Source organism: Girardinichthys multiradiatus, chromosome 4 (assembly GCF_021462225.1).
Source record: "Girardinichthys multiradiatus isolate DD_20200921_A chromosome 4, DD_fGirMul_XY1, whole genome shotgun sequence".
Taxonomy (NCBI): Eukaryota; Metazoa; Chordata; class Actinopteri; order Cyprinodontiformes; family Goodeidae; genus Girardinichthys; species Girardinichthys multiradiatus.
This window is the reverse complement of record NC_061797.1, coordinates 411,434-434,557: the sequence shown is the minus strand read 5'-3', so window position 1 is coordinate 434,557 and position 23,124 is coordinate 411,434. Positions and strand designations below refer to the sequence as shown.

Here is a 23,124-nt window from a genome sequence, read left to right as displayed (position 1 = left end):
GCAACATGGAATATATTTTGCTTCCTTTTTATATCAATGACTCTTGGCTGTCCACAACCATCTCATAGTGGTTCATCTGATTTCCTTTTATAAATTCCTTTTTGGCCATGCTTACTGTGCTCACAACTTAAATATAAATGTCATTTAATTCAGTTTATTTATAAACTAATTCACAATGAAAGCTGCAAGATGTTTTACAAGACAAACCAATTCAATTCACATATGGAAATATTGGACTCAGTTGCACTGAGTCATTGACAAGGCAGGATTCCCTCCTGTGCAAGCATGTGGTGACAGCGTAAAGGAACAACTCCGTTTTAACTGGAAGAGACAACCAGCAGAACCCGGCCCAGTGTAAGCAACCATCTGCCATAATAAGAAGATGGAGCAGGCCCACACAGACACACTGGTCCAGGGGTACTTTAAAAAGGTTTTGTGATATATGCCATCCATATAATTAGTGTTTTTGCCTTTGCCTGTCAATCCCAGTGTTACAGCTGGCTGATGCATGCTCTTAAGTTAACACCTGTGTGGCCGGTCTTTGGGTACTTGACTTGATGAATGATTCTGCTGTTGTGTCATGCTTTTCTGTTCTAGGAAGGAGAACACAAGTCTTGTCACAGGATCAAAGTGGACTTTTCTTTATCCAGCCCTAATGATATCTACCTCCCCACACACCAGCCAATACAGTGGCACTTTCACACACCAGAGGAAGAGATCAGGTACAAAGTGCTTTTACTTGGCAAATACAGTCATTATTCTTCATAGACAGTTGAAAATGGAAGGATCACTGTGTGGACTTACTACAGTAGTTAACAGGGATGTTGTTCAGTCTAGGACCAGCCTGTTGGCTGTGGGACTACCTTAGGAGAAGTGGCCAGGTGAGGAGGAACATTTCAAAAACCGTAAAATTATTCATATGATTAGTCTTTGTGAAACAAGATGGTGCTGATTTATGTTCTAGGGTGGATTTCTGTTGCCTCTGAGTGGTGGCGTGGACAGCTCCTCTACTGCCTGTATAGTCCACTGTATGTGTGTGCTACTCTGCCAAGCTGTGAATGATGGCAGTGAGTAAACATACAGCCATTCTTAGTTGGAACATTGAAGAGCCTCTTATGTTTTACCTTGTTACTTAGGTATCGGTTTTATTTTACAGGCACTGAGGCTGTAAAGTTTTAATAACATAAATGGTATTTTTGTTCTCTTTAATGCTTTTTTGGTTGACAGAAACTCTATTTTGTCTCTTAATTTTTTTATTGTAAATGAAATTGCATATAACATGTTATGCATAAAAAGCCTAATTTATAATATTGCCTTGTGCCACAGACTGACACACCCATTGCAAATTTAGCTGAAACATTCCTTGTTCGGCTGAAAATGTCATGCAGATTTTGCAGACTTTGCTAAAGAAATGTAGGAACTTTTCGTTACTTTTACTAATTGGTTACTTTTAAGGACTTTATTACCGATAAACCCACCTGTCAAACCGCTTATCAAAATCAAAAGGGTCTCATCATTGTGAGTTAAAAGCTGCACTCATAAAGAAAGAAGAGATTTATTATAATTGTTATGAACAGTATTTATGGTAAGAATAATATAGGATTAAGAAACACAGAATCAGATCTTGACACACACTGAAACTGTGCTGTTGAGCTTCTCAAGCTATAATATTTATCACTATGAAGCTGTTAATTTTTTTATTGAGATGCATGTCGATAACAGTAATATTTTTATCCAGCTGGCAGTATATAAGATTATGCGACACGACTATCTGCTGCAGTAAATAAATAGATTTAAAAGAATAATTCTCTTTTGGCCTTGGAATGATAACGTGTCCTAAACTGCTGTGTGAAAACATTTCTCTGCATTGTATGAGCAGGTAAATGCTCTGTGGAAAGAAAATGGAGAACAGAGTCAAACGGACAACAATAAGGGATTTATTACCAGAACCAAGAACCATCAAATAGTTGTTTGACTTTGTGTAATTGCTAGCAACCCACCAAAGCAGTGTTTGGAATGGCTTCACATTTGATTCTGAATCTTAAGAGACCTTCTGGAGAGAGAGCACAGAGCTGACAGCACATGGAGTAGAAACACAAAGTTAGTTTAAAGAAAGTAAGCAGCATCTAACCCAACTGGAGGTACTCTTGTCCTGTCCTTAGATTTTTTTCAAACATCAGCACCTGCTGGTTCCCTAAAGCAGATTGTGAATAGAAACTTTACCCTTTGTAGAAAACAGGGAGAAAGTTGTAGCTGTTTTTATAATGCTAAATCTTTTCTATTCATCTAAATATATTCAGAACGTTTATTCTCAGTTCCTCTTAGAATTTCTCTTGTAGTTGAATTTCATGTTTGTTTATGTTTTGTTTCTTCCCTTGATTAACCAGGCAAAGGTACTAGTGTGAGTAGTGAGTGAGTTTGTCACCTGGAAGTTCACATTTGTAAGTGTGGCTAGAAAGGTAGAAGACTTCAAATCCATAGCACCTAGGAGCAACAAAGGACAGGTGGATCCGGCTGCAGACATCAGCAGCAGTCCTAGGCAGCCAGATATAAAGCTTCACCCCAGTTTAGCCACAAGGGCAGCACAAAGTAGGACGCCAGCAAGCCACAGGAGCAGCAGTCCCCACGTCAAAGAGGCACAGAGTGAGACGCGGGGCACTGAGCCTCCTGACCCAGCCACACCGCCACCCCCACAGCAGAATCAGTCCAGGAGAACCCGGGCCATATCAAGAGAAGCAAGCCCACCACCGGCAGTGCTGGACCCAGAGATCTGCCAGGCCAGCCAGGACCAAAGGCACCACGTGGGCCCCGGCAGGTGTTCCCAGCCTCCAGGCCCCTACTGTCCACCCGGACATACCCATATCTATTCTAAATTCATTAATTTACCAAGTTTGCACTGGATGGCTCAGAAGTGACATGACCTACCAAATGTCTCCAAGGTGCCAACTTTATCTTAACCTGTCAACCGTGGCAAATAAGGCACAAGCATTATTCATGTTTTTCTCGATGATTTAAGAAAAAAGATTTTCTTGCATTTATCAGTTGTTAATTATATCAGCGAAGTCCACAAATATTTATTTTTACCAGAGACAACCTTCACCTTAACGGGAGCAATGGAATCAGTAATGTCTGAAATTTTACAATGGATGTTATTTACCAGCTTATTTACAGAGTTACAGGATGAAGTGGAGAAGCAGACTTGGTTAAAGGTTGAACCGTCCTTAAAAAACATGTTATATCTCTTTAGCTGATTGAGCCAGTGTAAACGATGCTTTCAAAGATAATAGAAAAGTTGTCAGATAGGGCAACACTATTTACAAAGACCTTGGAAATGTTTAGACCCTTACTGATGATTAGGGTTTGGCATCGTTTGAATTCGGTTGAAAACAGTTCTGATTCCGATTCCTTGTTTTGATCCCAGTTCCGATTCTCGATTCTGATTCTTTTAGGAGGCAGGGTCAAAAAAGTTCACATGGTTTAAATGAGCTAGCTAACCAGAGAAATTAATAGATCTCGAAATTGTCTGGACGTCTCTATGAATTTTAATTCTATTAACTTTTTTTGACTTTAACTATGAATTTCTCAAAGGGCTATTTTTACTCGTCGTCTTCCGCTTCATCCAGGACCGGGTCGTGAGGCCAGCAGACTCAGTAAAGACACCCAGACGTCCCTCTCCCCAGACACCACCTCCAGCTCCTCCCGGGGGAGCCCAATGCGTTCCCAGACCAGCCGAGAGACATAGTCCCTCCAGCGTGTCCTGGGCCTCCTCCCGGTGGGACGTGCCTGGAACACCTCCCGAGGAAGGCGTCCAGGAGGCATCCGGTATAGATGCCCGAGCCACCTCAACTGGCTCCTCTCAATGTGGAGGAGCAGCGGCTCTACTCCGAGCTCCTCACCCTATCTCTAAGGGAGTGTCCGGCCACCCTACGGAGGAAGCTCATTTCAGCCGCTTGTATCCGGGATCTCCTTCTTTCGGTCATGACCCAAAGTTCATGGCCATAGGTGAGGGTAGGAACGTAGACCGACCGATAAATTGAGAGCTTTGCTTTCCGGCTCAGCTCTCTCTTCAACACAACGGAACGGCACAGCGTCCCCATTACCGCGGCAGCCGCACCGATCCGTCTGTCAATCTCCCGCTCCATTCTACCCTCACTCGTGAACAAGACCCCGAGATACTTAAACTCCTACACTTGAGGCAGGAACTCCCCTCACACCTGAAGAGGACAAGCCCCCCTTTTCCGGCCGAGAACCATGGCCTCGGACTTGAAGGAGCTGATCTTCATCCCAGCCGCTTCACACTTGGCTGCGAACCGCCACAGCGCATGCTGTAGGTCTTGGCTAGAGGGGGCCAGCAGGGCCACGTCATCTGCAAAAAGTAGAGACAAAATCCACTAGTCCCCAAACCAGACCTCCACCGGCCCTTGGCTGCATCTAGAAATCCTGTCCATAAAAGTTATGAACAGGACCGGTGACAAAGGGCAGCCCTGCCCCGGGAACAACATGCACCGGGAACAGGTCCGACTTAATGCCGGCAATGCGGACCAACTCCTGCTCAGCTTGTACAGAGACCGGATGGCCCCTAATAAAGGGCCCCCGACTCAATACTCCTGGAACGCACCCCCCACAAGGCACCACAAGGGACACAGTCGAATGTCTTCTCCAGGTCCACAAAACACATGTTGACCGGTTGGGCAAACTCCCATGAACCCTCGAGTACCATGTAGAGGGTATAGAGCTGGTCCACAGCCGGGACGAAAACCACACTGCTCCTCCTGAAGCCAGACTCTCCTCTCCAATACCCTAGCATAGGCCATACCAGGCTGAGGAGTGTGATCCCCCTATAGTTGGAACACAACCTCCGGTCACCCTTCTTATGAAGGGGGACCACCACCCCAGTCTGCCAGTCCAGAGGCACTGTCCCTGACTGCCATGCAACGTTGAAGAGGCGTGTCAACCATGACAGCCCCACAACATCCAGAAACATGTGGTACTCAGGGCAGATCTCATCTACCCCTTAGCCCTGACACCGTGGAGCTTTTTAACCACCAAGTGCATTGTTGAACACCCTTATGCGCGAACATGGTGTTCATTATGGACAATCCGTGATTAGAGCAGAAGTCCAATAACGAAACACCACTCAGATTTAGTTTGGTGAGGCCATTCCTCCCGATGACGTCTCTCCAGGTGTCACTGTTGTTTCCAACGTGGGCGTTGAAGTCCCCCAGCAGAATAACAGAGTCCCTTGGAGGGGCACTATGCAGCACCCCTGACAGGAAGGCCGGATACTCCACACTACTGCTCGCCCTGTAGGCCGAAACGACAGTCAGAGACCTCTCCCCAAACTGAAGCACCAAATCCTGACCCTACCATCCGAATGTCGCAGCAGAAATCAAGACCCATCAGACCAGGCAACGTTCCAATCTTCTATTGTCTAATTTTGGTGAGCCTGTGTAAATTGTAGCTTCAGTTTCCTGTTCTTAGCTGACAGGAGTGGCACCTGGTGTGGCCTTCTGCTGCTGTAGCCCATCCACCTCAAGGTTCGACGTGTTGTGTGTTCAGAGATGCTCTACTGCATGCCTTGGTTGTAACGAGTGGTTATATGAGTTACTGTTGCCTTTCTATCAGCTCCAACCAGTCTGGCCATTCTCCTCTGACCTCTGGCATCAACAAGGCATTTGGGCCCTCAGAACTGCCGCTCGCTGGATATTTAATCTTTTTCGAACCATTCTCTGTAAACCCTAGAGATGGTAGTGCGTGGAAATCCCAGTAGATCAGCGGTTTCTGACATACTCAGACCAGGACGTCTGGTACCAACAACCATGCCACGTTCAAAGTCATTTAAATCACCTTTCTTCCCCGTTCTGATGCTCGGTTTGAACTGCAGCAGATTGTCTTGACGATGTCTACATGCCTAAATGCATTGAGTTGCTGCCATGTGATTGGCTCATTAGAAATTTGCATTACTGAGCAGTTGGACAGGTGTGCCTAATAAAGTGGCTGGTGAGTGTATGTTTTCTCTGTGCATGCATGGGTTCTTTCCGGGTACTCTGGCTTCCTCCCACAGTCCAAAAACACGTTAGGTTAATTGGTTTCTCTACCTATTCATTAGGTGTGAATGAGTGTGTGCTTGGTTGTTTGTTCTGTGTGTCTGTGTTGCCCTGCGATGGACTGGCAACCTGTCCAGGGTTACCCCGTCTCTTGCCCATAGACTGCTGGAGATAGGCACCAGCTTCCATGCGACCCACTATGGAAGAAGCGGTAGAAAATGACTGACTGACTAAATGTATGTATGTGTAAATTTGTATTTTTAAATTTGAATTGAATTTCTGTATTTGTATGCAGTGTTTGTAATTGCTTTCACAAAGCAGCTAACAGAATAGGGCGTGTCTCTTTAAAAGCTTTTCTGTATCTTTGTTTCTTTCTTGTTTAAATGTTGTTGACCCATCAGACAGCCAGGTGCTGAAGGATGTTCGTAGTGTGGTTGGAGATGACTCATACACACCACAGAACCCAAAACAGCTGTGTGGTCGCATCTTTACCACCTGCTATATGGCCAGTGAAAATTCCTCACAGGATACATGCAGCAGGGCCAGGGACCTTGCTTGTCAGATTGGAAGGTAACAAAAGTTATAATAGTAATGTTGTTCTCTTCTCTATTTTAAACTCTAACATGGAGTACCACATGAACTCTCTTATTTGAGAGGGATTTGAGGGATTGTCCAAACAGTGCAGCTTCATTTTCTGAGGAATGTTATGTTTGAGTAAAAGTGTTTTTTTTTTTTTCTCATGTGTCTCTTACAGCACACATATGAATGTTAGCATAGATATTGCGGTGAAAGGCATTCTGGGCATCTTCTCATTGGCGACTGGACGATGGCCCCAGTTTCGTGCAAATGGCGGAAGCAACAGAGAAAACCTGGCTCTGCAGAATGTGCAGGTGAGACACCTCCTGACACTCTCTGTTTCAATCAACACCAAAATTGAATGCATTACCACTATTTGATGTCCAATTATTTTCTGCTTTGAGTGTTTAACCGCAGTATGCACTCTGATGCTTGCAGTTCACCATTCTGTAGTTTCACAATTAGTTTGTTCATTTCCTGTGGAGGTGTAAAAGAAGACAAAAGGCTGTTCAACACTTTCAGAGTATGGTGTAGAATGTGAATTTGGTTAGGGTGATTTGAATATTGTTAAAGGTTAATAGAATTCTAAGTGTAAAAACAAATGGGTTTTAACATGCTCTTTTTATCCAACATTTTGAACTACTTAGAAATGGAAAACAAGGGTTTCTGTTAAAACCAAGCCACAGTCAAGTGGACCCACAAAACTTTCAGCCAGAACTGCTAGAGCAATTTTTAAGATGCAAACACAAACCCACAAATAACCTCAGCTGAAATACAGGACTCACAAATAAGAAGTGTAGCTGTTTCAAGATCTACAATAAGGAGACACTAGAAGAAAAATGGGAATGAACTGCAGACAAGTCTAAACATGTAGAAAATATATCATCCTTTTAAATTATTTTGTACATCCCTGTGCTTCCTCAGGCATTTGTCAAAACACTTCTGTGATTAAAAGTCGTAAATAGCTAACTTTGAGTATTGTTAACTCAGTGACTTCACTGCAAAGAGTGATTTTACCTTGACATTTTATTTCTAAAGGTCTAGTGCATTGACTGATCAGACAAAGGTCCGATTTTTTTATTTTCTCTATTCAGTCATCAGCCCAGGACAACCATGCTGAAACTCTAATAAAAGTGAAAACAGGTGAACCCCATTCACCCAACTAAGATTCATACTAATAACCAGTTGACCTTTGTCACTGCCACCAATTAAATGCATATCTGGTTTAATCATTGTAGTGATGTAAGCCAGCTTACTAGGTGGATGTAGATCACACCATGTTCTCTGAAGCATAAAAAATGTTTCATGACCAGGTTGGCAACATATTGTTAATTTTTCAATTTCTTTCCTTCAAGATTTGACAAAGTGCATGTCAAACTGCCAAGAGAAAAGAACAATCTAAGGGTTGGGTAAAAGAACTGAAAAACACACGCCACTCTGCTAGCAAATAATGGAGACATTGTTTCTATGATGGTTGTACTCGTGCTGTATCACAGAGGACCTGCGACTTTTAGACAGATGCAGATGGGACCTCATCTGCTATAATTAACAAAAGTTAATTTCTAGCTTACATACCTTTTTACTTTTTCTTTTTACCTGTGTTCCAACTGGAAAGAGGTTCCTTTTTCATTTAAGGTTTTTTAATATGTGAATATTCTTATCTTTGTGGCCTAATTGTACTTTAAGAGTGTTGAGAAACAAACAATAATTTCAATGAGCTTAACAAAGACAGTTCCTTGGCTTTCTGTCAAACTGATCCGTAAAACCTGTCCAAATGTTCTTAGACTTTCACAGAGGCTGATATTGTGCTTTTTACATAGATTTTCATGTGTGCATGTGGATATGAAGTGAGAAAGCTTCGTGAAGAAAACACATTTTAGGTTTTAGAATCCATAGTGTGAAAAGATGTGCTGGGCTAACTGGTCAAAACATTGTTATACCATCACAGCTTATTATAGTATTTAACTAAAAGGTTTGGGCATAGAATAACCCAGTTTTTATGTTTCTTAGTGCTGTGAGATTGCAATGCCTGTTTGTCAGAACGTTGAGGTCAAAAGTGCTACTTCTCAAGTTCAAGGTCAACTAATATCAACCAATGTCCTATTGGTAATATATGTCCTGTGGCAAATGGTGGTTAAACAGATTTTTATTTTGAACCTGAGCAACCTACAGTAGATGTGTTCCAATGTTATGATTTGATGTATAGCTAAAAAGTAATCCATATGTGATGTCAATATTTTGACTTCATGTTTGTTGTTTTTACATTTGTTGATCACTGTCGTAAGGCCTTTTAAAACCCGCTACTACTTTAATTAGCTGATGTTATGCAAAAGATTTGCTCTGTCATTAGCATGTTAGCATGTTTTAGCATTTAGGTCAACACACAGCTATGTCTTGACTCTAAGCCTTTTGATTTGGTGCATTGAAAATTCTTTACTGATACTAAAAATAATTGTAACATCTGCCCAAGTTCTTTTTGAAGTAATTAGTCAACACCTCTTCCCTGTTGCTAATGAGCTATCTTTGTTATATGTTAGCTCTATGCATAAGGAATGTGGATGTGTTTTGCATTGGCAAAATAAAAATCACTCTGTACATGGTTTGCAAAGCTGTGATATGTACATGTGTAGGCAAGCAGTTGTTAGTCTTCTCAATAACCTTTACTATGAGAGAGAGACAGCATTAGCTGCTGCAGCACTGAGGAAGAGACGGGAGTCAGAGCTGGAGGAGGCTGGAGATTCAATTCAATTCAGTTTATTTATATAGCACCAATTCACAACACATGTCGTCTAAAGGAACTTCACAAAGGTCAGGTTCATACCTTCCAATTAATCCTAATCATTGAACAGTTCAGTCAGATTCAGTTATTTATTCAAATTGGAGCATTCCCTCCTCCTGGATGAGCATGTAGAGACAGTGGACAGTCACTGGCGTTGACTTTGCAGCAATCCCTCATACTGAGCATGCATGTAGCGACAGTGGAGAGGAAAAACTCCCTTTTAACTGGAAGAAACCTCCAGCAGAACCAGAACCAGGCTCAGTGTGAGCGGCCATCTGCCACGACCGACTGGGGCTTTGAGAGAACAGAGCAGAGACACAAAGAGAACAAAGAAGCACTGATCCAGGAGTCCTTTCTATGTGAAGGAAAAGTAAATGTTAATGGATGTAGCTCCTTTAGTTGTTTCCCCTAGAAAGAAAGAACAGATAAACTCTGAGCCAGTTTTCAAGGTTAGAGTCTGAAAGAGAGAACCTACAGGGGTTGGACAATGAAACTGAAACACCTGGTTTTAGACCACAATAATTTATTAGTATGGTGTAGGGCCTCCTTTTGCGGCCAATACAGCATCAATTCGTCTTGGGAATGACATATACAAGTCCTGCACAGTGGTCAGAAGGATTTTAAGCCATTCTTCTTGCAGGATAGTGGCCAGGTCACTACGTGATACTGGTGGAGGAAAACGTTTCCTGACTCGCTCCTCCAAAACACCCCAAAGTGGCTCAATAATATTTAGATCTGGTGACTGTGCAGGCCATGGAAGATGTTCAACTTCACTTTCATGTTCATCAAACCAATCTTTCACCAGTCTTGCTGTGTGTATTGGTGCATTGTCATCCTGATACACGGCACCGCCTTGTACAATGTTTGAACCATTGGATGCACATGGTCCTCAAGAATTGTTCGGTAGTCCTTGGCAGTGACGCGCCCATCTAGCACAGGTATTGGGCCAAGGGAATGCCATGATATGGCAGCCCAAACCATCACTGATCCACCCCCATGCTTCACTCTGGGCATGCAACAGTCTGGGTGGTACGCTTCTTTGGGGCATCTCCACACCGTAACTCTCTCGGATGTGGGGAAAACTGTAACGGTGGACTCATCAGAGAACAATACATGTTTCACATTGTCCACAGCCCAAGATTTGCGCTCCTTGCACCATTGAAACCGACGTTTGGCATTGGCATGAGTGACCAAAGGTTTGGCTATAGCAGTCCGGCCGTGTATATTGACCCTGTGGAGCTCCCGACGGACAGTTCTGGTGGAAACAGGAGAGTTGAGGTGCACATTTAATTCTGCCGTGATTTGAGCAGCCGTGGTTTTATGTTTTTTGGATACAATCTGGGTTAGCACCCGAACATCCCTTTCAGACAGCTTCCTCTTGCGTCCACAGTTAATCCTGTTGGATGTGGTTCGTCCTTCTTGGTGGTATGCTGACATTACCCTGGATACCGTGGCTCTTGATACATCACAAAGACTTGCTGTCTTGGTCACAGATGCACCAGCAAGACGTGCACCAACAATTTGTCCTCTTTTGAACTCTGGTATGTCACCCATAATGTTGTGTGCATTTCAATATTTTGAGCAAAACTGTGCTCTTACCCTGCTAATTGAACCTTCACACTCTGCTCTTACTGGTGCAATGTGCAATCAATGAAGACTGGCTACCAGGCTGGTCCAATTAAGCCATGAAACCTCCCACACTAAAATGACAGGTGTTTCAGTTTCATTGTCCAACCCCTGTAGTTAGTCACAGTAAAAGCTCAGTCAATTGCTATATCTAGGAGAGAGAAAGGGTTCAACACTGAAAGACAGGACCATGTGGATCATCGGTAGAGGGTGATGAAGATGTTAAGGTTCTCTTTGGGAGTGATGAGGATGGATTGGACAGCTCATGTTTGATGTGTTGGAGATAAAGCTAGAGAGGGCAGACTGAGATGGTTTGGACACATAAAGAGGAGGCATAGGTAGAAGGCAGCTAAGGCTGGAAATGTCAGTCAGGAGGCCTAGAGGAAGACCAAAGAGGAGATTTATGGATGGAGTGAAAGAGGATATGAAGCTATAGGTTGTGAGTAGGGCTGAAACAATTAATCGTATTAATCGTGATTAATCGATTATTGACATAATTGTCAACCAATTTAGTAATTGAATCATTAAATGGAGTATACAGACTCTGAAACATGCTATCTGCTGAAAGAACACCCCACTCAGAGCAGTAATTAAGCCAAAACTTTACAAAAAATATATGTTTTGCATTTTAGATGAAAATCCTTCTTTGTCTGTAAATATGGTCCATACAGAATTTCTCAAGTGACATAGCTTGAGCTTAACCTGAGCATTGTTTATGATTTTGCAAATGTTTTGTACAATTTCACCTTGCAGCATGCAACAAAATGCTTTTTATTACTTTATTATTAAAATGCCATTTTCTGGGCATTGAATTTAGTTTTCTAAGTTTTTGCCATTTAATATGCGCAATAAAGTGCTTAAAATGTTTTTAAGTTCAAAACACTTGTTCATTGAAGAATGATATTTTACTAATAGTATCTCTTGTTAGATTAATTAATTAATCGAAAAATAATCGCTAGATTAATTGATTACTAAAATAGTCGATAGCTGCAGCCTAGTTTTGAGAGAAGATACAGAAGAAAGGGATAGATGGAGACACATGACTCGCTGTGGCGACCTCTTGAAAGGGAAAAGCCAAAAGAAAAAGAAAATGATGGGTAGATCTCAGGCATCATTTATTTACCTTAAGCTGTTATTGATGTTAAATGTGGCAATACTTGTCTTGTGAGCTAGTTTGTATAAGCTTATGTCATTTGGGTGGTTTTTGGTGACATTATAGTTAAAAAACAAACCAAAATGTTATAGTATAAAAATTGTGTATAATTGTAATAATTATTTATAATAAATGGCTTCTCCAAATCCTTAATCATGAATAAGAGAAGACATTTTATGCATTATCATTATCTGTGTTTAAAGTTATGAGAACAATGGTAAAACAGAAAGAACATGAAGTAAATGGCAGCAATAACTTCATAATGGATTGAAATAGTGGTAGGAGAAAGTAGCATAGTGAGGAAAAGTGGCTCTATTCAGCAATCAGAATGTATAACATTATATCACTGAGATGTTTTAGGATAACCTAGATCAGGCTAACTATACACTTGATCAAAAATTCAATTTTGCCTCATCAACAAAAAGTTTCTACTTTTAGAAATTCTATTTGGGACATATGGAACGATCAGATCTATAATTCAAGATGGATCTTAATTACATAAAGGCAACAATTTGGGAAAGATTTATCTTTTTGTCAAGGCTTTTGATATGCTTTTTTGGGGGCTTCCTAATCGAAATTTACAAAAGCCCAGTGTTGAAGTAACAAATGCCTGGAATATTTTTCTGTAAAGTAGTCAGTGTACAGCTTGTGTAACAGTGTAAATTTGCTGTTCCCTCAAAATAGGTCAACACACAGCCATTAATGTCTAAACCGCTGGCAACAACAGTGACTAAACCCCTAAGTGAAAATGTCTAAATTGTGCCCCATTAACCATTTTCCTTTCCTGGTGTCATATGACTCGTTAGTATTACAAGGTCTCAGGTGGGAAGGGAGAGGAGGTGTGTTATCGCTCTCTCACTCTCATACTGCCATACTGGAAGTTCAACATGGCACTTCATGGCAAAGAACTCTCTGATAAAAAATTGTTGCTTTACATAAAGATGTCCTAGGCTCTAAGAAGATTGCCAACATCCTGAAACTCAGCTGCCACACAGTTGTCAAGATCATACAGCAACTGAGCAGGACAGGTTCTGCTAAGAACAGGGCTCGCCATGATCGACTAAAGAATTTGAGTCATTTCCAGCAGTTGTCTTTTAAAAATGAATGCATGAGTGTTGCCAGCATTACTGCAGAGGCTGAAGGGCTGGCGGTCAGCTTGTCAGTGCTCAGACCATACACCCCACACTGCATCAAATTGGTCTGCATGGCTGTTGTCTCTGAATGAAGCCTCTTTTAAAGATGATGCAAAAGAAAGTCTTGCAAAGAGAACCAGACTTTAGACATCGCTTACTGGAACAATGTCCTATGGTCTGATGGGACCAAGATAAACTTATTTGGTTCATATGGTGTCAGGTGTATGTGGTAGCAACCAGGTAAGGATTACAAAGGCAAGTGTGTCTTGCCTACTGTCAAGTGTGGAGGTGGCACTGTCATGGTTTGGAGCTGCATGAGTGCTGCTGGCTGTGGGGAGTTACAGTTCACTAAGGGAACTATGAATGCCAGCACGCCGAAGCAGAGCACAATCGCTTTTGTTCGGAAACTTGGCTGCAGGGCAGTATTTCAACATGATAACGACTCCAAAAAGCCTGCAAGACAACCACTGCCTTGCTAAAAAAATGAAGTTAAAGGTGCTGGACTGTTCAAGCATGTCTCTAGACCTAAACCCTGTTGAGCCTCTGTGGACCATCCTCAAATGGAAGGTTGAGAAGCATGAGGTCTTTAACATCCACAAGCTCGGTGATGTCCTTGTTGTGGAATTTTCTTATCAAAGTGGGTAGAAATGACTCATAACAAGAGAAAATCCTGACTTTGTCTTTATAAGTTTTATTCAAAGGCATTCAGCGTTTGAATGACTCTGTCACCAAGCAAGTCAGTTGAACAGAGCCCCGATCAACATTTACACACAGTATTTATACCAGAACAAGACAGTGTTATCTCAACTGCAAAGAGTCCATGTTCTATGACCCCAACCCTTCTTGAGTTCAACAGTGACAAGGTTATCTACTAGGAACAGACCTAACTGACATTGTCCTAAAGATGGGTCTGAACCATCAAACTTCTGATAATGGCTTTACAGCTTCTTCCTCTAGAAGAAGATATTCTGAGGAGTAAAAAAGGTTATACACTGTGAAATGCTTACTGCAAGAATTTCCATCACATCCTCATGGAGGAGTGAAAGAGGATTCCAGTGGCAAACTGTAAAGTACTCTATTGCTCCTTTTCGACTGGCTCGATTTGGCCAGCCCGGAAAAGCTCCGCACGGTTCTGCACGTTGTGTGTTGCATTTCCATAGATCCGCTTTTGCTCCGCTGAAGGGAACACCTCCTGGAGGTGCGGGTTTAAAGCATCATGTGTCGTGCTGCATAACCGCGAATGAAACACGGCTGCGATGTGCTGTAAAAACCTTGGCTGGCCATTTGATGGGCTACATCAGCAAACACCTTTTCATTCCTTGTTGCCCCATCCAGCTGCCGCTGAATATTGCAGTCTCCTGTGATCGCCAGAAAAGCTTGCACCTCGTTGTTGCTCCAAGGGGTGACTTTTCCGGATAACTATCCGAGCTCCATCATATGTTTCTCTCGCTTGAATGCACGTTTGAAAATTGCGGTTGTTGTATGTCCAGGAAAGTTAAGGCAGTGCTAGAAATAATGGTGGTCACAAGAAATATTGACACTTCGGGCACAATTTGGACATTTTCAAATAGTGGTGTACCCAATTTTATTGCCAGCAGTTTAGACATTAATGGCAGCAAATGTATTCTGTTATATAAGATGTACACCCGACTACATTGTATCAAAGTGTCATGTCATCAGTGTTATCCTATAAAAATATGGAGGTAGTCACTTTTGTGAGATACTGCGTTTTAATTTTTTATATTTTATATGTTTTATATTAGATATGTAGATAATAGAAATTCCTTCATATCTTCAGTTTCAAAGGAGGTACAAAATGACTCAAAGACACATGAATAGACGTGGTACGTATTCAAAAAGTCCACTGGTTGGTGGCTCCTGTTCGTACTTGTAAAAAGTCTAGTATGGAGAGACAAAAACTTAAAATGTGCAAAATGGAGAAATTATCTGAACGTTTCAGGATTTTGTATAGGATTTCTGCAATAGCTTTAGGTCAACTGCCATTCCCCATGAGGTTTTGACCAAAGGTGTGTTTGTGCTGTTACCAGGCTCGGGTCAGGATGGTCCTGGCATACCTTTTTGCCCAGTTGAGTCTGTGGGCCCGTGGTAAGCCTGTTGGACTGCTGGTTTTGGGCTCAGCTAACGTCGATGAGAGGTAGTATTACCAATGACAGCAATGGTTGATATTTCACAGGCCTTTGGTTTACTGCACATCATTTGCACTGTGACATGCAGAGTGAGCCTTCATACAAATAAGCCAGATCTCAATGACCTCCTACTAATGCCAGAAGCAAAAATAATTCAATCTCAAATCTGCTGCTGTATCTTATACAAAAATCTGATATGGTGCAAATACATTAGATTTAGTTTCTAGGTTCCAAAAGGTAAAATCAAACCTGTATGGACAGATTTTTATTCCCTGTTTAAAGCTCTTCTACAGTGGTCTGGACCGGTCTAAAAAATCTATGTGAAAGCAAAAGTGGCCAATTGAAGGTGTCAATTTCCTTACTTTTACCGATCTCTGGATTCTGAAGAATCCCTTGTAACAAAAGGCATGAACAGGACTGTAGCTTTTAGAAGTCTTTAACTTGTTGTAAATAATTTTGTTGGTAAAGCATTATAAGGTATAATTCGCAGTCTTTTTCAGACACAGTCAATCTTTTTCAGAAACAATGGCATTTCGAAGAGAATCTATGATTCTTGTGCAAATGTATAACCCTGCTGAACGGGAACATGAAAGAATCCAAATTTAAAGATATCTTTCCTAATTAGTAGTGGATATGAAAGAAATCAAAACAGACATATTTTGTACAAATATTTATTTTTTCATAACCACCATATATATACATACTTTACACACATACAGAATGGTCAACTTTATGTTGGCACAAATGTGCAAGTTGTTGTTAATGTGTGAATGAATTGCTTAATGTAATGTTTAGTATAAAACCTCTTCCTCTCAAGCCATTGAGAATAACTACTTCACAAGCTTCTTTTCTACTTAAATGATTTTTCCTGCTCAGCCTCACAGGATATTTCACCAAGTATGACTGCTCTAGTTCAGACATAAACCCCATTGGTGGAATCAGCAAGACAGATCTAAAGAACTTTCTTGTTTACTGTGCAGAAAAGTTCCAGTTCACCACTCTGAGAGGGTAAGATCAACTTAGGACACTACTTTAAAACAAAGTTCATTTCCATTAAAAACAAATGCGTGACAAGAGCAGCCTTTGTGTGTTTCAGTTTCTCTGTTTTTTGTGCTATGCAGCATCCTGGCTGCTCCGCCCACTGCTGAACTGGAGCCTTTGACAGAAGGACAGCTTTCACAGACAGATGAGGTAAAAACTAAATCCGCTCCCTCATTTTCTAAATCCAACATTATTTCACTTGACTAATGGAGCAAATGGCACCCAAAAGCAGAGGTGTGGACTCGAGTTATATGACTTAGAATCTATTCAGACGTGATTCATAAATTTAATGACCTTAGACTCAATTTGATAAAATTAAATTTAGACTAATTAAATATTAGACTTTAGACTTGACTTTGACTTTCACACCAATGACACGTGACTTCACCTGGACTTGAACCATTTGACTTGAAAACACAGAAAGTGTGTTACAAAGGAAAAGCGCAGGCCATGGTCGCATGTTTGACTCTACTCGAGACTTACATGCCTTGACTTTGGACTCAACTAGGTATTTTCATGCCTTTGCTTTGGACTTAACTGGAGACTTGGGTGGAAAGACTAAAGACATACTTGCAATACAATAATATGGTCTGATCTCTGACCAAAAGTATCTAAAAGGATTTAGATACAATGATTAAAATCTAAACTTTTCTCATTCTGTTCTGAACAAGGGTCAGCAAGCTACTCTGCCTGGTGTTTGATAGCGTTTAGTCTTCAATTTTTATATAACCAATTTACAACAAATATTGTCTCAAGCCACTTTACAAAACAAAAGTCAATTCAATTCAATCATATGGATATATTTAAAGTTAATTACATCCACTCCGATTTGATCTTAGTTATCAAATAGTGCAGTCAGGTTCAGTTTATTATTCAAATTGTTAGAAATTGTATATATTGTATATAAATTGTAGAGTTTGTTACAGTTAAGCTCAGTCAATTGCCATGTCTAGGAGAGAGAAAGGGTTAAACACTGAAAGACAGGGCTATGTGGATCATCGGTAGAAGGTGAGCATTAAGTTGTTGCCAGCAGAAGCTTGGTGATTGACTAAGCAGTTTCTTTTTCAAAGACTCTGGTCCAAAGATGACAACTGTATGATATGATGTTTTTGTTGCTTTCTTTCTGATTGCCACATCTTTTTTGTCAGGCAGACATGGGGATGACTTATTCTGAGTTATCAGTGATTGGAAGACTGCGGAAGATCTCAAAGTGTGGGCCCTTCAGTATGTTCTGTAAGCTCATTCATATGTGGAAGGATGTCCTTTCACCTGCTGAGGTCAGTTGGCTACTTGACAGATTCCTGAACAGTATAAATTGTCTTGGTCAGTTTCTTGTATTGCAGTAAATTTGGTATGTCCTCTTTTAATTTAAACTAAATTGTCAAAGTACCATTTTCTTAATTTCAACACCTGTACATTTATGATAAATAAACAGCAGGGTACAAAAATGATAATTCAATTCAGTTTTATTTATATAGCTGCAGTTCACAACACGTCGTCTTAAGGCGCTTTATAAAGACATTTCAATTCAATCATACCGATTCCATGTCAGGTACATCCATTCCAATTGAGCATAGTTATTAAACAATACAGTCAGGTTTAGTTTATTATTCAAATTGCTAAAAACGTTTTAAGGAAACCCAGCAGATTGCATCCAGTCAGTGACTTGCAGCATTCACTCCTCCTGGATGAGCATGTAGAGACAGTGGATAGTCACTGGCGTTGACTTTGCAGCAATCCCTCATACTGAGCATGCATGTAGCGACAGTGGAGAGGAAAAACTCCCTTTTAACAGGAAGAAACCTCCAGTAGAACCAGAACCAGGCTCAGTGTGAGCGGCCATCTGCCACGACCGACTGGGGGTTGGAGAGAACAGAGCAGAGACACAAAGAGAACAAAGAAGCACTGATCCAGGAGTACTTTCTATGGGAAGGAAAAGTAAAATATTTGAGACAGTAGTAGCTTGTTCATTGGCTTCATCTAGGAGAGACAAACTGCTAAGCTTACCCACTCTAACTTTAAGCTTTATCAAAAAGGAAAGTTTTAAGCCTAGCCTTAAAAGTAGACAGGGTGTCTGCTTCACGGACTAAAACTGGGAGCTGGTTCCACAGGAGAGGAGCCTGATAACTAAAGGATCTGCCTCCCATTCTACTTCTAGAGACTCTAGGAACCACCAGTAAACCTGCAGTCTGAGAACGAAGTGCTCTGTTAGGAACATATGGACCAATCAGATCTCTGATGTATGATGGAGTTAGATCATTAAGGGCTTTATATGTGAGGAGGAGAATTTTAAATTATATTCTGGACTTAACAGGGAGCCAATGAAGGGAAGCTAAAATAGGAGAAATATGATCTCTCTTTTTAATTTTCATCAGAACTCTTGCTGTAGCATTTTAAGTGAGCTGAAGGCTTTTAATTGCATTTTGTGGACATCCTGATAGTATTTAAAATACATGTCCAGGTCAAAAATAACACCGAGGTTCTTTACTGTATTGCCGGAGGACAATTTAATGCTGTACACATTAATTGATTAAGTAAGCAGTTTCTTTTTCAAAGACTCCAGTCCTAAGACGGCAGCTTGTGTGTTGTCTGAATTTAGCAGAAAATGTGAAGTCATTGAAGTTTATATGTCCTCTAGACATGCCTGTAGTCTAACCAGCTGGTTAGGCTCATCAGGATTTGTGGATAAATAAAGCTTAAATAAAGATTCATCAGCATGACAGTGAAAATTTATCCTATGCTGCCTGATAATTTGACCTATTGGAAGCACATATATAGTAAAGAGAATTGGCCCAAGCATTGGACCCTGTGGTACTCCACAATTAACCCTGGAGTTTGAAGATGATTTATCATTTACACAAACAAACTGGAATCTGTCAGACAAATAAGATTTAAACCATCCTAATCCCTACCTGCGTGAAACTCTTCAAACAGATCATTACTGTGTAAATGCTCACACACTTGATTAGCAACTATTTTCTCATGTATTTTAGAAAAGGATGGAAAAATGGATTTAGGTCTGTAATTTATTAAGTCATCTTGATCAAGTTGAAGGTTTAGATGAAGCTAATATTTTTGATAACTCAGGAAGCTCCACTGGCTCAAAACAGTTCAACACAGATCTGTTTTACAACCACCTCCAATGCTGTCTCACTTACTGAGGATGAAGTAACCATGTTTGGGAGTATGCCAATGATTTGATTTTTAATAGAATTAATTTAATTTTAAAAGAATAAAGTCATTAGTGCTGAGAGCTAAGGAAATGGGTGGCTAAACAGAACTATGACTGTGTAAAATTAGCAACCTAGTATTATTCTTATTCTCTTCTATTAATGAGAAATAAACTGTTTTAGCTTGGCAAAGTGTCTTTTTGTACAACAGTTGACTATTTTTCCATAATAAGTAGAAGTCCTCTAGGTGTGTAGAGAGTGATTTTATCTCCAGCTTTCTAACATTGTACTTTAATGTATACAGCTCTGAATTAAACCAGGGAACCAGCCTCCCATGAATAATTACCTTCTTTTTCAAGGAGGATACATTGTCTAATGCACCACGCAGTAAGGAAGTAACATTACGAACGAGAGAATCAAGAGACAAAATTATTGCCCTCCACTGTGTTTTTCTGTGATGATGACGAAATTAAACATGGAACAGATTCTTTAAAGGTTGTTACAGCATTGTCTGATAATGATCTACTATAATTAAATTTTCTTTTAGGTGTGGAGTACTCGGTTAAATTAAACTCAAAGGTTATTAAATAACTGTCAGACAGGACAGGGTTATGAGGAACCATTATTTCTTTACACTCAATGCCATATATCTCCACAAGTCCAGAAAATGAAGACAAAAGTGGATAGGTTTGTTAATGTTTTGAGCAAAGCCAGTCGAGTTTAAGATAGCTTTAAAAGCTATATTTAGGCCATCAATTTCAGGGCCATCGTTAATTTAAAATCTCCCACTAACTATAATGACCCTATCCATATTTGATAATAAATTAGATAAAAAGTTTGAGAACAAACTAACAGGCATGATGGACAGTACAAGAAACAAGAAACAGAGGCTGGTTTAGTGCTTTGCAATTCGGAAGAGAACGACTAAGGATATATATTTAAAAGAGTTGTAGGTATTTGGTCTGGGACTAATTGATAAATCGGACTGAAAGATGGTTGCTACTCCTCATTGAGTATTTGGAGGTATGTGAAAATTTAAATAATTAGGAGTTGACTCATTTATACTATCATAATGTTCTTGCTGTGGCCAGGTTTCTGAGAGACAAAATAAATTAATCTTGATTGTCGCAAATCAATCATTAACTAACAAAGTCTTTGAAGAGAGAGATCCTTTGTTCAATCAGCCACATTTAATTGTTTTATTTTTCTTTTTAGTCTGAGTTGTGTGTATTTTTATGAGATTTTCATGGTGTCCTCTTTTTAGATTATTTTTAATCTATTAATATTTAGCTATGGGAAAAAATACTGTCTTAAAAGTGTAATGGGTGGGTAACAGACCAGAAGCTGCAGAGAGAAGTGTTAAACTATGACCCTGCTTTCTGGTATGAACCCTGGGTTATCAGTTTCAGCCATATTCCTTGAAAGAAGAGCAGCTCCATCCAAAGTGGGATGGATGCCGTCTCTCCGGATCAGACCAGGTTTCCCCCAAAATGTTTGCCAATTATCAATATAGCCCACTTAGTTTTCAGGACACCACCTAGACAGCCAGCGGTTGAATGGCAACATGCAGCTAAACATGTTATCACTGGTCAGATCAGGGAGGGGACCAGAGAAAATGACGGAGTCTGACATCGAAAATGATACATTTCTAATGTTGGACTTCATCAGAATGTAAAGTTTAAATAAAGAAACCTGCTAAAATCTAGCTAGTGTTTATTTGTAAGGCAAGGCAAGTTTATTTATATAGCACATTTCAGTGGCAAGACAATTCATAGTGTGTAAATTAAAAAAAGACACATAATAAGAAAAGTACATTGCAGTGGCATAAAGGTAATTAAATAATTAAAGAGCATAAAAATGAATAATTGAAAAGATAATAAAAATAAAATAAAAAATTTAGGATAAAATAATCGATAAGAAAATGAAAGGAAAGTTGGACTGAAAACTAATAATGTTTAGATGGCCCAGTCAAAGGCCACTCTAAACAAACAATTTTTTAAATCTTGATTTAAAGCAACTTAGGGTTTTAGCGGTTTTACAGTTTTCTGGGAATTTATTCCAGATTAGTGGAGCATAAGAACTAAAAGCTGCTTCTCCATGTTTGGTTCTGGTTTTGGGTACACAGAGTAGATTTGAGCCAGAAGACCTGAGAGGTCTGGGTGGTTGATACACTGACAACAAGTCTGTAATGTAGTTTGGTGCTAAGCCATTCAGTGATTTATAGACTGACAGAAGTATTTTAAAGTCTATTCTCTGAGCTACAGGGAGCCAGTGTAGGGACTTTAGAAAAGGGGTGATGTTCTCCATTTTCTTAGTTCTAGTGAGGACGCGGGCAGCAGCATTCTGGATCAACTGCAGCTGTCTGATCGACTTTTTAGGCAGACCTGTGAAGACACCATTGCAGTAATCAATTCTATTAAAGATGAACGCATGAATTAGTTTTTCAAGGTCCTGCTGAGACATTAGTCCTTTAATCCTGGAGATGTTCTTTAGGTGATAGAAGGCCGACCTTGTTACTGTCTTTATGTGCCTCTGAAGGTTCAGGTCTGAGTCCATCACTACACCCAGGTTTGGAGCCTGACTGGTGGTTTCTAGCTGTATTAACTGAAGCTGTGTGCTAACTTTTAAACGCTCTTCCTTTGGTCCAAAGATTATTACTTCAGTTTTGTTTTGATTCAGCTGAAGAAAATTTAGGCCCATCCATGCATTGATTTCTTCTAAGCATTTACCCAGCGCTTGAATGGGTTCATAGTTATCTGGTGACATCGTAACATATAGCTGTGTGTCGTCTGCATAGTTATGATAACTTACGTTGTTGTTTATTATGTAGATATTGAATAGGAGGGGCCCTAAGATGGACCCTTGGGAACGCCAAATGTGATTTTTGTGGTCTCTGATATAAAGTTACCTACTGAAACAAAAAAGTCCCTGTCCTTCAAGTAGGATTTAAACCAGTTGAGTGCTGTACCAGAAAGGCCGACCCAGTTTTCCAGGCGCTCTAATTAAATGAAGTGATCAACAGTGTCGAATGCTGCACTAAGGTCCAATAATACCAGCACTGTGGTTCTTCCACAGTCTGCATTTATACGTATGTCATTGAACACCTTGACAAGAGCAGTCTCTGTACTGTGGTGAGCAGGAAGCCTGACTGGAAGCGGGAAGCAGAACTGTAGTTCTGCAGTGACATCTTGTCCAAGTTGCTCTTTTTCAATTGAGGTTTGATAATTGCTGTTTTTAGGGCCTGGAGGAAAACACCTGACAAAAGGGACGTGTTTATTATTTGTGTTAAATCAGATGTTATTACAGGCAAAGCTTTCTTAAGGAAAGCTGTGGGTAAAAGATCGAGACAGCAGGAAGAAGAACGTAGTTGCTGTACGATTTCTTCTAAGATTTTGTAGTTTATTTGGTGAAATTGGGACATTTTGTCAAAATCAGTTCTAGTTGGAGACAAC

At 40.4% G+C, this 23,124-nt stretch overlaps 1 protein-coding gene across 2 annotated transcripts in view; it reads left to right on the top strand.

Moving 5' to 3' along the window:
• nadsyn1 (NAD synthetase 1) overlaps positions 1–23,124 on the top strand; it is a 56,369-nt gene that overhangs the window by 26,757 nt on the left and 6,488 nt on the right. The window contains exons 11-19 of one of the 2 annotated variants that reach the window (XR_007037948.1): positions 598–722; positions 833–881; positions 965–1,067; positions 6,449–6,617; positions 6,802–6,937; positions 15,363–15,469; positions 16,338–16,469; positions 16,583–16,652; positions 17,655–17,779. Coding sequence is in view for 1 of the 2 variants with exons in the window: in XM_047362945.1 (XP_047218901.1) it covers positions 598–722; positions 833–881; positions 965–1,067; positions 6,449–6,617; positions 6,802–6,937; positions 15,363–15,469; positions 16,338–16,469; positions 16,583–16,652; positions 17,651–17,779 (1,020 nt within the window). In the remaining variant the exon portion in view is untranslated. Of the gene's footprint in view, positions 1–597; positions 723–832; positions 882–964; positions 1,068–6,448; positions 6,618–6,801; positions 6,938–15,362; positions 15,470–16,337; positions 16,470–16,582; positions 16,653–17,650; positions 17,780–23,124 lie in introns of both variants that reach the window. The other variant, XM_047362945.1, reaches the window with a different exon arrangement.